General features: G+C 41.6%; 1 protein-coding gene across 2 annotated transcripts in view; it reads right to left on the bottom strand.

Annotated features, from left to right (window-relative positions):
- PAPPA2 (pappalysin 2) overlaps nt 1-15,105 on the bottom strand; it is a 294,094-nt gene that overhangs the window by 48,863 nt on the left and 230,126 nt on the right. For both annotated transcript variants that reach the window (XM_084865191.1, XM_084865192.1), the window contains exons 16-17: nt 14,242-14,419; nt 12,914-13,127 (exon numbers count right to left, since the gene is read on the bottom strand). In XM_084865191.1, coding sequence (XP_084721317.1) covers nt 12,914-13,127; nt 14,242-14,419 — 392 coding nt within the window. The remainder of the gene's footprint in view (nt 1-12,913; nt 13,128-14,241; nt 14,420-15,105) is intronic.

Here is a 15,105-nt window from a genome sequence, read left to right as displayed (position 1 = left end):
GGCCTGCATTGCTATACCTAGGCTCACACTTAAGAGCCACACTTGAGGCCCACACTTGGGCTGCCTCGGCTGCTGGGCCTGCATGGCTGCTAATAGGGGGAACACAGGAACAAATAAGGCACCTGCAGGAACAATGCATGGATGCCACCAATATAAGCTTTCATTGCATTACCTGGGGCTTGGGAAAGACCATGCACCCTTTCAAACTAACCAATCTCTTACTCAGTCCTTCAGGGGCTTGTGCTGGGCCCTCCCCATAACTAATCTGGTATTTTACCCAGATTAGACACCTCCCCTTTATGGTCACTGCTTTGGCAGCTATTGTGCATGCCTCAAAGTAGAAGGACCTTCCCCTGTGCTAGGGGTGTTGAACTCAATCAGAGAAGGGGCCAAAATCTAAAATCCAGCCTAAATCACGGGCCGAATGGTTTACTGAACAGTCATAAACTGACAATGTCATAAACTGACAGCGGAGTGCAGTGATGACAGCGCGGTGCGGGCCACATTGCAAGGCCTGGCGGGCTGGATTTGGCCCGCGGGCCTTGTGTTTGACACATGTGCCCTGTGCCATCTTGGCTTCCACTGGGCACATGCCCAGTAGAGAAATTCCACCCACCCTCCAAAATGGCACTACCAGGCTCACTGACACATTAAGTCCCTTCAGCAGAGAGAAGATGCTGTGACTTCCTAGTGAATGAGGCTCAGTGTCTGATCTTAATAACTGATTCCATTTGCTCCCTTTTTTTTTTTTATTAATATCTAGCTAACACAAATGCCTTTCCCATTAAACATTCTAGTTTCTGCCTAGTGGCTCAGTATATTTTCTTTATCTTAGTGGAGTAAAAGAAGTGAAACTATCTCATTTTACAGGCAAGAAACTGCATATTAATAACCAGGAGGTGTTTTGACCAAGGCCACATAGCAAGCAAACCACTGGCTAAAGCAAAAATAGAATTCAGAATTTTGAAATTATGATATAACACCCTGACCGTTAGACCAATGGCTACCAAATGACATTTGTGGAAAGATTATGTGGGAACCATTTAAAAATAAATAAATAAATAAATAAATAAATAATTTAAAAAACACCTTTGATTCACAGGTGTACAGAACAGTTCTCCTGGGCTGACTTAGTACCTTATATTTTTAAACTTGCCAACAGTTTTAATAGGTAGCTAGGCTGCCAAACTAATAAAAATCTATGCTAGCAAAACTAAGTCATAGGTATGGAAACCAGGGAGAACTACCACCCACCTAAAAACCTGGTCAAAAGGCTAGGTATTTAGCAAAGACCAAACAGCTACAGCCTTACTATGCACATGATATCATGAGAAGTTGGGGCAGAAGATTTATACTGATTTTCCCTCTAACTACTCCAGACAATTTCCACAATTTCCAAGTTAGAAGATGCATTTTCTAATTTCCAGAACTCATGATAACCACCTAGAACTTAAAACCCAGCTGTACTCTTTCTGGTTTTTAAATCTTTGCCAGAAATGAAGATCTTTTAATCAAAACTTGGCTGAAATTTTGATTGATGTTGCTTGAGGCACACATGTGTCTACCCCATCATTCTATCACCAAGGCAGGGTTTTAAAAAGCAATATTTATTTTCCATTGGAGGAAGTAAAAATATTGTTGACTCCAAGAGAATGATCAGGTCTTTGCTGATGGAGGGCATCTGGTGTCTCCAGTGGTTAGCCCCTGGTGAGTAATTATTATACCATAACAGAATAACAGTGGAACACTGAGCACTGTGTAGAATACATACCTCACTTTATCCTTAAAACCATCCTGTGATAAGAGCTACTATAACCTGATTTCTTGATTCCTTATCTCCACATATGCTCTTTCTTAATCAATCCCAGCTCAGAAAGACCACCCTGTTGCTCAAACTTGAACTTAGGAGACTTTCTTGATTCTATGCTATCACTCAACTGACCTTTTCCCCAAGTCCCCATCTTACCTCATCTATCCATCAGCAAGTCCTCTCAATTTTATGTTCCAAATAGCTCTGGACTCTGTCCCCATCCCTCATGCACATATCTCAATGAGTGATCGCCCAAATGCCCACCTCTCACTACGACTGGACACCCTATTTCTCTGGATCCCTTCCTGTGTGGTTGGCAGACACATCAGAGGGGTATTGCATAAAAACAAACAATTAGACCATGTCTTCCCTTCCTCTCTGTAAAAAAATCAATAATATGTGTGTGTGTGTGTGTGTGTGTGTATATATATATATATATATATATATATATATATATATATATATATATATAAATCTATGCTTTCTCTTTTTTTTATCGTGAGGTCCTACATAATCAGGCCCCACTGCCTCCGACCTCATCCTATGACCCTCTCTTTAATGCACTTGCTCCACACTGGATTTAGAATCCCAAGTACAACAAAGCTCCTTCCTGATAGAGTTCGTTGGTGGCATTCTCTATGCCTCCCTTTTGCCCTTCTGATTGGCTCTTCTTTCTAAGAATTATTTGGGCTATCCCAGCGCATCCTTATTTTATAGCTTTAATGTTTGAGATTTTCTATTAGAGCACCTGTATATCTCTCAAAGACTGCTTCCTCTGTAGTCCTGTAATAATTTCGTTTTTAATTCCTGTTGCCTGTCTCCCCCACTGAAATATGTATAAACTTGATGAAGGTAAGACTTTACTTACTCTTATACCCTCTGTGCCCAGCATAATATCTGGAATGTAATAGGCACCAATAAACATTGGTTCAATGAATGTTTGACTGTTTATTTTACAGATGAGGTAGGTGAGGTTTAGAGAAGGAAAAAAGCTTTGCCTGGGGTTATGTGACTAATGGCAGAGCAGGAATGAGGTCAATGATCTGATTGTCAGGCCTAAGTCATAATACGGAACATTCATATTCCTAGAAACAGAGCTGCAGATAGATCACCTCCCTCTACTTAGCACCTTTGTACTGAGTATCTCCAAGTCCTACCACATAAAATAGTCCCAGAAAAAGAGACATAAGGGCAAGTTGTAATCATATTATTTCCATTATACAGTCTAGAAAACTGAAGCATTAATTCTCTTGTGTGACATGTGGTCAATTTTTTAATTGAAATCAGAAGTCTCTTAGACTGTAGTTCAGCCCCTTCCTGTTTACTGGTTCTAGGAGCAGCCTTGTGGGTGTCGCCAAGGAGCATGTCAGGAATGCAGATTCTCGGGCTCCACCCCAGAATCTGCAGTCTAATGAGGTCCTCTAGCAATTCCTATGCACATTATAGTTTAAGAAGTACTGATCTAGACCATCTGAAAAGACACAGTCCTCTACCCCCCCCCCCCCCAGACAGAACTGTGGGCACTGCCAACCTTCACACCAGTTTCTTAATGAAGTGCTGACCTGGTTTCTCAAGCCCGGTTTCTCAAGGTTGACTCCAGCATGACTGGTCCAAAGCCTGTTGTCCTTACCCCACATCTCTAATACCAGGCCAACCGGCATGTGGCCCAGCCCTTCTACAGGACAAGAAACAGTATCTGCAGCCTCAGCCCACATTGGCTTTGGTCTTCCACTCTTTCCTGATGAAAAATAATGCCCCAAAGCTCTTCTCCCCTGTGAAATAGAGCCCCTCTGTTAGAATAAGCCACTGTTAACCCCTAAAAGTGTGTGGACAATTCCACAGTTAAGCCTGGCTACTCCACCTTCTATCTTTCTGCTGCTAAAAATTAGGTCTCCAAATTGGCAGTTGAAATAATGCCCTGTCCCTTGATCTGCACACCTGACTCAAGTCTGGGGCTCCGTCTTCATCTCTCTCTGCCACTGCCTCAATTGTTCAACACTCAGCCTCTCTCACTTCAAGTTCAATAGTTCCCTCTTTTCCATGAGTCCCTTGGCCCCTCTGGTACATTCTCCATACAGCTGTCAGCCTTATCTTCCTACCAAATCTGCTCAGGTTACCCCCAGATCTAAAAACATTCGAAGGTTTCTCTAATGCAGCGCTCGCCAACCTTTCAGACCTCATGGACCATTGGTTGGCGACCACTGCTCTAATGTATGCAACTTAAACACAAACATATACAACAGCTGTTAACATTGTTCTGCCCTTCAATCCATGTTTGAGGAACTGGTGATTATGCTGAAATGCAGGTGAAATGGGTCCAAAACATGGAAATGTTCAATAGGAATCTCTTGCCTTCACCATCTTTCATCATTCAGGTATCTGTCCATTGATAAGTTCAGCCAACAAATATTCACTGAGCTCCTAGTATGTGCCCATGCACTACACTAGGTTCATCAATTATAGAAACATACATTAATATTAAAATAGGGAGCCACCAATGCTGCCTGGAACATAAAGGAAAGGACAGTTTGACATGGGTTCATTAGATAAACAAAGAGAAGAAGGCATGCCTAAAAGAAGGAACAGAGCATGCAAAAATACAGAGGTGTGACAGGTAATGTATGTTTGAAGCTTTGGACAGGAGCCTAAATGGAGAAAAATATGCCCCATAATGGCCCCTGTGGAAGGGAAGAGGTGGGGCAGGGACATATCAAGTCAGGGAGGACAAAATTCTGATAGGAAAAGGCCACAAATTATATTAATTCAATTTCAGAGGGTGGGTTCTCCCACTTGTAAGAAATCCTTTGGTCATCTTCACAAAGTTTTCATCTTAGGAATCTCTCCAGGTATTGTTACATCCCTGGTTCCTGGTAAGTCTGACTCACATGCAAGTGTGATAGAAAGTATTAACATTCTACACACATATCCACACCCGCCCCTCTGACTCTTCTGAGAATTAACTGACCAATCACTGCATGTCACTGTTGCTTTTCCTAAAAACAAAGCTCATTGCATGTCTCCTTGTCCAGAAGCCACAGAAATGATAAAACCTAAACCAACTAATAAGGTAGAGAACTTTCTGGAAGGTTGTGACACACCTAAGGACTTGGGAATTGGCATAGGTAAACCATGTCTTTGCAGTCCTCCTGATCTGTCATCCTCTGATGAGGGTTGAAGTGAAATGGCTGATTAGCCTTCTCCTGGTCAATTTTCCTTAACTGGAGAGGAGGCATCGGAGGTCACAGTGGTCCTCAGCAGGCTTTTAGTGGCTGCCCTGGGTGACTCCCATCAGGAAGACAGTAAGCAAAGTGGTTCTGGGCAGATGATTTGGAATCAGTAGACTAATGCTCAGACTCCAGCTGTGGCTCTTAATAAATCTCTCAATTTTAATTAATTACTTAAAAATTAAAAACTTTCTCAGTTTTCCTATCTAAAAATGGGGATAATAATAGCTCCCTTATAGGGTCATTAGAAGATTTTATAAGTTAGTGTATGTAAAGCATATAGTCCAATATATAAAGCATGTAGCTCAATAAACAGCAGAAATTATTAGCCTTTATGTCAAAAGGATCTACTCAACCACACTCCATACTCCCCTCTCCATCCCTCACTGCCCCCGCCGTGTGTGTGTGTGTGTGTGTGTGTGTGTGTGTGTGTGTGTGTGTAATATTATTCTACTCAATCTTCCCACCCCAATTAATTCTTCATTTTTGTCCCACCCAGAATCCTTCAGCAGACAGTTCATAAATCAGTTTGGCCTGAGATAACCTCATCACTAGAAAGCAAAGGATAATACTCACCCTGAAGACTGCAGAGGAGTTAGTAGAGCTTCAGACAGAAGATGGGAAGGAAAAGGGAAGAAGCGAAAGGGTGGAAAGCTTAGGAGATGAAGAAAGTCCCACTGGCTTATATAGAACAAGCCAGTGTTTCCTCAGTCTAAATCTAAAGTTTTTTTTTCTGATTAATAGAGACATCAACAATCAACATAAAATCAAAAGAGGAAGGACAGTTTTACCGTAAGATGCTCCCTAGACTGGGATGGAAGGTCACAGGGGAATTTATGAGTTCAACAAATGTCTTTTAAGTGAAGGCCTGCATGCTAGTCACCAAGGCCATGTGAAGCCTGAACGGCAAGCTGGCTTGCACCCAAGTGTGCATTTGAGTGGCCAAAGCTTGGAGCAGACATGCAGCCCTTTGAGGCCAAAAGAGGCCATAATAAATTAGCCTGAAGCTCACATTATCCTCTAATGACAAGAGAATTGAGGATTCCAAAGATAAACTTTGAATGTAGTTACTATAAACTCTAAAAAACCAGACAATGATTTAATGAAAAATTTTCTATTTCTCATAGATTGCTGAGTGTACATGTTGATTGCAATATATCCCTTAATTGACAAATCATAGATAGCACATATGTCTACATGTATATACATACATATGTACATATGTTTAGCACCTACTCATATATTAGCTTTAAAATTAGGTAGATTTTTTTACTGATTGTTTAAAATCACAAATCCAGGACACTGAAGGAGTTTCAGCATTAGCCTTAAGTTGCATTCATTACCCAAGTCCTTCTTGTCCTTTCTATTGTAGAATAAAATCAGGTGAACCTCTGAGATTCAAGCTATGGCTCAAAAAGATCAAAAGAGCCTACAAATCTAGGTAATGTGTCCAGGACATGCCTTCCCTGTCTCCTCCAGACCTGCCTAACCTACTTGCCCACCCTCTTTTCTAAAGTTTGTCCAGCTCTATCTTGCTGACTATTTCATTTCCATTTATCCTCCTCCCTTTTCTCCTTTTCCGTTTCATGGTCTATTTGAAGCCTTGGTAGTATTTGGATAACTCAGTGGGCTGACAGCGGGATGAAATGAAGCATTCAGAGAGGGTCCTGAGTGGGGGAAGAAAGTACACATTCTTTACAATTTAATGATCTTACTGTTTTGATTTGTGTGTGCATTTTTTATAGGCAGAAAATGTGTTTCCCATCGAGTTGGTCACTGAGAACTTGTACCTCCCACTTAGAATGTCAGCTTCACTCTTTCTGGCTTTTATTCTGTTCTTCTGGAGCATAGGGAGCAACCATGCTTGGGAGATAAACAGCCACTGATAAAGCTGTAGCTGAATCTTTCTCTTGTTAAAGAAGGGTTACCTGTTAAACACACGAAAAGCAACTAAGCTGGTTGAAATGCTGCTGCTGCTGCTGCTGCTGCTGATGATGATGATATAAATAAAAAGCAGCTACTGATGACTGAAAAATTATTATGACTAAAAACTGTGTTTGGCCCTAGCCACTTTGGCTCAGTGGATGAAGTGTCAGCACTCAGACTAAAGGGTCTGAGGTTTGATTCTCAGTTGCAGGCTCCACCCCCGGCCCCTTTGGGGCACATGCAGGAGGCAACCAATCAATGTGTCTCACATGGATGTTTCTCTCTGTTTCACCCCTTCCCTTCCACTCTGTCTAAAATTCAATGGAAAAAATATTCTCGGGTGAGGATTAACAAAAAAAAAAATTTTAATAAAAAATAAAAACTGTGTTTGGTTATTTACATTCATTCTCTCATTAAATCCTTACAAAACCCTATAAGTACTCCTATTTCCTATTATCTTCATTTTGTAAAATAAGAATAGTGATGATAACACAAATCAGTAACTTGCTTGAGGTCACAGAACTAATAAATAGCAGAGATAGGATCCAAATTCAGATCGCACTGACCCTGGAATCTGTAATTGAACACTAAGCCAAGAGGTAATTCTGGGACTAAAAAGGCTTTCCTAGCAATGTGACTAAATCATCTTCTTAGAAGTTTCAGGAAAGTTTTAACTTACAAATTAAACGCAATTCTAAAAAAATTTTTAAATTATATCTTCGAGGAAGACCTGGATTCAGTTCTCTTGGGAGTGAATGGAGAACAAATGACCAAAACTCATCGAGAGAAAGAGAATAAAACTTTGGCTATCCTTCTGATCAAAAGTTCTCTAAGTATAACCTTAAGTATTGCCCACTAAGATCATGCCCAAGTAGTATTTGTGCTTGTAATATATCACTGCTTTTTTTAAAAAAATTCCCTGGTGATGATAAATTATTGTATATCACTTTTCTTCATGTTCTTATAGCCAAGTGCTAACTCTTCTAGTTGTGAAAAATGCAGCATAGACTTTAGAGCTGAAAGTCATTCAATATTTTTTTCTTATTTTACAGATGTGGGAGGGGAAAAGCCTATAGAAATAAACTAATTTCCTCAAGCTTGAAAGTCTTTATACCCAAGAGCCTGGGCTTTGGGGTCATAATGGTTTTAACCATATGCTAGCAATATTCTGAGTCTATTTCCTCATTTGCAATAGGGGATAATAATATACTGAAATGTATTATTATTATGTTATAGCAGATTATAGATTATAACATAATGTTATATTATACTATTGTCTTATTCTATAATAAAATGTATTCATGCCATTTATTAGCACACATAGAACACAGGAGGAATCAATATCACTATCATCATTATCACTGACCCAAAAGGACAGAGCCCAGACCTTATGCTTTTAACTCCCTGCCACACAAATGACTTGTGTGTGAGGGGATGGGTCAAGTACACACATCTAGCTCCAGGGACTCCCAGGCCCACCTCTGAAGTTGGATCAGAAAAACTCATTGAAGAGGTTTACCAACCAAACATTCATTAAACAGTAAACAGTCACAATATGAGACCTCGTTAGTTATTGCATTATTGACCTAGATTTATGTTTATAAAACTTAAATAGATTTATGTCCTTTGGAAGAGCTGATCCCATGGGCAACCCTCAAAAAGGATGGCTGCTTGCAATTACTTTCAAGCAGATCTGACAGCAACCTTTTGAATGGCTTCTTGATGAATGACTTATAGAAAGAGAGCCTAAGTAAAGTTAGAAAGTTGGAATAATTTATAAGTTAAATTAATTATGGGCCCTAATGAGGTTAACCTAACCACACATAAAGTTAACACCTAATGAGAAAAAGGTAGCTATGAGTGTGAAAGATAAGTGAGACTATAATATAATATTTTTGATAAATTTTAAGTTAAACACATTTATTTGAGCTCCCTAGGAAGTCAGGGTAATAAAACAAAGGAGTCATTAATGATGATGTTATATTGTATTATACTATTGTCTATGAAAGTAAATTGCATGGAAGAAAAGGAAAGGGCTTAAAGGAGAGTGGGTGTATTATAAAATATGAATAAGTGAGAACTGAAACTACCTAAAATTTATAGTTTCTTTGGAGTTACAATTCTGTTTGTTCCTCTATTATCTCCAAAAAATATATAAGCCTTAAAGAAACTTGCAAAACTACACTATGCAAAAAAATGCTGTTTCACTAATTTTTAAAAGAGACAAGCATTATTCTGGATTTTCTAAGGAAAGTCAAAATCCCACAAAAAAGTGATAAAAATGTACTTCTCATATGGAAAATAGGAATCGTGCCATTTATAATAATCACTTTCTTGCTTTTTCCTACTTAGTGTTGACTGTATAGTGAATGTTTTCAATATTCTTCCAAACATCGTTAATTGTAGCAGGATATTTCATAATATGGCTGTACCATCATATGGCTGCACTATATAATGGCCATTTAATTTTGCTTTATTAATTTTTTCTGCCCTTCAACATTACTTATACCTTCTTCAATTTTCCTCTTGGGAATCCATGGTTTTGGGGTGATGCTGACTCCACTCATGACTTTAAGGTCAGAGTACTTGACCCAGGATTGAGCCATATCATCTCCCTGATCTCAGGAATTAGACTGAGTGTGGGCAGCACCACCCTCAAATTGCAGGAAGAAGGGCAAGGAATACGGGGTCAGGAGAAAACCCCTACCTGTACCCATGTCCCCTTTCACGCTGTTTCTAGGAGAAATAATGCCCATGAGCAAGGGAACATGGGGGCTGTGTGCTCCTTGAGGCTGGGAGTAGGTCTTATTCATATGAGATCTTCACTCCCAACCCATTGACAGGCACAGAGCATGCAGGTGGGACTGCCAGCTGCAGCTGTGCCATTGGACAGCCTCCACGTGGAATGGAATGAAGCTTAAACAGGTTGGATGGAAGGAGAAGTCAGATCCAGGACTTAGACTTCTTTTCTCTTAAAACAATGTTCAATAGGCTTGAGGAAAAGCAGAAAGCCAAGGAACCTGGCTGATATTTGGGCCATTGTTTTCTATTTTGAAAAATAAATGAACAAAAAGTAATACCCAGGATATGAATTAAACCTCATAGTTTATGAAATATTCTCAGGACATTATCCACTTTCAGCCTCAAAACAACACTGTTGGATAGAAATAATTACTATGCCTCACACTGTGGATGCAAGCGTTGAGACATGGGGGAATTAAGAACATGGTTCAGGATCATGCAAACAGCAAGTTGCAAATCTGACCATAGGTGGGAGTTTCCAGTGCTCACAGACCTGCATCAAATCAGCATGTGCCACTGGGTCTGGATTGATCTCCCTGCCTGCTTTTCTCAGTTTCTTCTCCTCATGTCCACATGCCCTAGAAAGAAGCTGAGGGCCCCATTTATACAACTCTGGGCTCTTTCCACCAAGCAAGAAACAAGGCTGACACAGTTCGTTGTGTAAACCACCAGTGGCAAGTGACAGTGATTTACGTCCAACCTGCAAACTTCTGATTACCAACCAGCCGCCTGCTATGTAAACAGGTATAAACAAAGATTTAAACCAGTTTACACAGGGCGGTAAATAACTTAATTTCTCCCCAACACAACCCTCGCGGCACTTGCAAATGTAAATATTTAAGCCAAAAAATGACGCCGATGCTGTGATGTAAGCTTCCAGTTTCTCGATTAATTGGAGAAATTGTGCCAATGAATGCCCCTTGTGTGCTCCCGCCTGGGGTGGAGATGCAGGGTCGGGCAGAAATCCCACAGTTCTGGCAGGAGTCTCATTGGGCCCAAGAGCTAGAAACAATCCTGCCACCCTTAGATTTTCCTGGTCCTGAGACTTTTCTCTCCCCCTCAATTATTCTTCACCGCACTGCCCTGCAGACACCTGAGTGGGGTCCAAGTATGTGAAAATGGAGGTAAGAAGAGATGAGAGGAAGCAGCCTCAACTCCTGATACCATCCTCACTGGAGAGTAACCAGGGCACTCACTGCCTGTCAACATGTGCCTATGAAAATTGACCCAGACCCTATGAAAATCATATGCAAATGTATTTTTCATTGTCAAAAACTGTTGACTATACCTGCCAGAATCCACTGAACCAGAATGCTGCTGCCTATAAATTTTTCGTCAGAATTATTCATATTCTATTCAGCCTGGCTCTCGCCTCCTCAAACTGGGAGGACAAGGAATGGGATTGCTTCTCCACCTCCATAGGTGAGTCTGATCTGGGATCGTCCTGCCCTGGAAAATCCACCCCACATTAAGAAGGCTGGGTATTGCCTTGGCCAGTGTGCTCAGTGGTTAAAGCATAAGCCCACACACCAAAGGGTCACAGGTTTGATTCCCAGTCAAGGACATATATCTTAATGGCAGGTTTGATCCCTGGCCCAGGTCAGGGAGCATGAAGGAGGCAATCAATCACTGTGTCTCTCTCACATTGATGTTTTTCTTTCTCTCTCTCTCTCCTCCCCTCCTTTCTTCCCTTCTGCTCTCTAAAAAAACAAAACAAAAAAAACAAAAAAAACCACAACAATAAAACTTTGAAAAAAATATCTACTATAGTCAGACTTCTAATAAAGTCCTGTGTAAGAAATAAATTTTATTTTCTTAATTTATAGTAGCAAAAGCATAGCTACTATTTATTGAGTACAAGGAGTTTCTTTTTCTGAAAGTGTTCTGCTAAGAAAACAGTTCTTTTTCTGAAATCATTTATTGAGCAATTGGCACAAGGCAGGTATTGGGCTGGACATGTGCTATCTCTTCTAATCCTAACCCAACACTGTGATGTGGGCAGTATCCTCAATTTACAAAGAAAGTTAAGTAACTCGACTGGGTTTGGTCAGCTGAAAAAAAAAGGGGGGGGGGGGTGTGTGTGACTGGGACATGAGCTCCAGCATGACTGTCTCCCTCTTCACCATGCTGGGAGCTTCTGTGTTAGGTTGCCATGTTGTCAGAAGACAGGCGCTAGATCTCATGTCTCAGAGTGTGTTCACAAGGGCTCAGGAAGAAAAAGGCAAAGAGGCTATAATGACAATACTAACAGCCCAATGAGACTCCCCCCAGAACTGGGGATTTCTGCCCGACCCTGTACCTCCACCCCAGGCGGGAGCACACAAGGGGCATTCATTGGCACAATTTCTCCAATTAATACTAATACGTATTGAGTTTTATGCTCTAAAAATAAATTTACTGAACCTTATGTTTTATACATATTAATCTAGTCCCCAGATAGATATTATTACTTCTATCTTCATTTTATAGAGGAGAAAGACTGAGGCACAAAAACAAAAACAAAAAAACTTCCCTGCATCACACAGCAAATAAGTATCTAAACTGGGGAGTGGCCAGGCAGTTTCTCTCAGAGTCTCAACCGTAAGTCCTGACTGTCCTGATGAGGACGTTCCCACACATAGAATGACACTTGGGAAGCTCCTAACACTTACTTTAAAGGAAAATGATCATCAGGGCAGAGATTCTTTTCATAAAGCTCCCAGGTGGCCCTGGCAGGTTTGGCACAGTGGACAGAGCATTGGCCTGTGGACTGAAGGGTTCTGGGTTTGATTTCAGCTAAGGGCACATGCCCAGGTTGTGGGCTCAATCCCCAGTGTATAGGAGGCAGTCAACCGATGGTCTCTCTCGTCACTGATGTTTTATCTCTCTTTTTCTCTTCCTCTCTGGAATCAATAAATATATATATATATATTTTTAAAAAGCACCCATGTGAAACTCTATGGGATCTCCTATGGGAAAGAATAGGTCCTCAGAAAGCACACCTGGTCGACCTGCCTGTCATAATTACACAAACAAATAAAATAAGCACTGGAAAACTCAGAAGCTCTTACTACTACGTACTCCCAAAACAATGGTCTGGGATTTACAGGAGGGAACAGGAGCAAGGTATGGGGTAGAGAGAACTTTGAAGACCAGAGGCGATCCAACTTACTTCCTGACTTTACTCTCTGCACTTTCCTCCACGTAGTAGCCAGGTTTGCATTCATATCTGCAGGCGGAGCCCACGTCATGGTGGCCCTGGAGGCAGTGTGGCAGGAGCAGGTTGGCATTGGGGATCGCAGGGGGAGTGTTACACTCCAACTTGCAGTAGGCTTCAGGGAGAGACCAGAGCCCATCCTCAAGGCAGGTCAGCCATGGGCTCAGTCCTAACTCCAGGAAAGAGAAGCAAAGGTGCTCAGAACAGAGAGTGCAAAAATACCACAGCAGAAAGAACTGAAACCTGTCAATGTATTGGCATTCTTGGAAAGGACATTATTCTTTGTTGGGCAACTTCTTCGAAAACTTGGGACAAGTGTTTCTCCTATATTTATTACCCACAGAACATCCAATGTGACCTATTATACAGAATAGAGGTCAGGTAAGTATTCCCTGACAGTATCATGGGAAGCATTATAACAATGGATTACCTTCCTATAGTGCTTATTATAAGCCAGTCATTGCTGTAAGCATTTTACATGTAGTAATTTATGTAAACTTCAAACCTCAAAAAACCTATGAAATTGATCTATTATCCCCTAATTTAGGGATGAGGAAATTGGGTTTAGGTAACTTGCCTGAACTAGTAAGAGACACAGGCAGGGACTGAACTCAGGCAGTTTGGCTGTAGAGTTCTGTGCTTAAACACCACACCATGTGCCTACTAGAAGGCATGGTTTCTCCAAGTTGCAATGCATGAACTTCTCATAGTCCCATCACCAGCGCACACCTGACCTTCTACATCAGAACCTGTGAGCATGGGGCCCAGGGAGCTGTATTTGTAACAAGCCATTGTTAGGCACAGGGAAGTATAGGAAGAGGTAAGGAGAAGGTGTGTAGTCAGTTAGAGCCGGTTTTCCTCCCCTTCATCTGTGACTTGCAGTAGAACAAGCCTTATAACTGAATTCTCATTTATGAACCAGAACTAAAAGCATCACCCTCATAGGATGGGTGTAAATATTAAATTTTAAAATGTGCATGAAAAAGTGTAGCTTTCTCCTTAATATTATCAGGACACTGCTAGTTGGCTTGACTCCGGAGGACATACAATCGAATAAAAACAGAAGAACGCCTTAGTTTCTCTCTGTAAGGAGATCCTGAGCCAGGGATCCTTCCTGGTCGTTGGAAAGAGTGATGTTGCTTTTGTTGGTGTTATTAGAAGAAGGTGGTCCAGCAGAGCACATGGGAAGAGGGTTGGGGTGAAGGGAACATTCTCAAAGTACCCTCAAAGGAGAGAGGGATTAAAGGGACCCTGCACACAGGGCCTGGTCGGCTGAACAATACCTTGAAGCTTAGCTGGTGGGACACAGGAGATGGAGCAACGTTGTAGAAAGCTGGTTCCCTCTGGGCAGGAGAAGTTTGCGTAATTCACCAGAGCTGGGTCGGGAAAGCCACAATCAAGGGGCATACACCTCACTGCCCGGTCCCAGTGCCCTGAGAAGCACGTGAGCAGAATGTCCTTCTAGAAACAGAGAATTTTCTTCTGTCAAGGTCACATCAAAACATTTATCAAAAAAAATCTTCCTGGTAATTATTTGTGCAGACATTCAAAACAGGTACAAATTGTTTTGTCTTTCTCCTTCTTTGTATTAACATACAGCCTCCCAACCTGATACTGATGGAAGGCACCTATTTGTATAAGAGAACCACTGAGTGGGGATGTTCTGCCAGGCCAGCTATGGGCTGTCCTTCATGTATGCCTCCTGCTCCACTCTCCACCCTCCCCTACCTGCTTGGTGCCCAGGGATACTGGCCCTTGTGTATCTCAGGCCTCTGACCAGGACACAGTGGCAAAAGATTAGCAGGGGGGGAGGAAAAGAGAGGTCAAGGTGCTGATTCTCCTTCTCCCTCCCTAGAAGGTTACTGTAGTTTTGCTCCACCCTTCAGCAGCCCTCTCTGTACAGCTCTTGTGCTCTCTTCCTGCGGGGTCTCTAACTGCTCCCTACAGTCAACCTTCCAGGCCTTGAGTGCTAACAGCTATTTCCCCCTGGGAGACTGCACCAACCCTCTGTACTTTCCCTATACCCTGCTGCTACCTTTGCAAGTAGTCCCTTTCTTAAATCCTCCGAAATTGCCCACTTCTGAGCATGTTATCTGTTTCCTGCTGGGACTCTTACTGATAAAGCAACTGATAAAGCTATTGAACAT

The sequence above is a fragment of the Pipistrellus hanaki genome (assembly GCF_964339955.1).
Source record: "Pipistrellus hanaki genome assembly, chromosome: 18".
NCBI lineage: Eukaryota > Metazoa > Chordata > Mammalia > Chiroptera > Vespertilionidae > Pipistrellus > Pipistrellus hanaki.
This window is presented reverse-complemented; position numbering and strand designations above follow the sequence as displayed.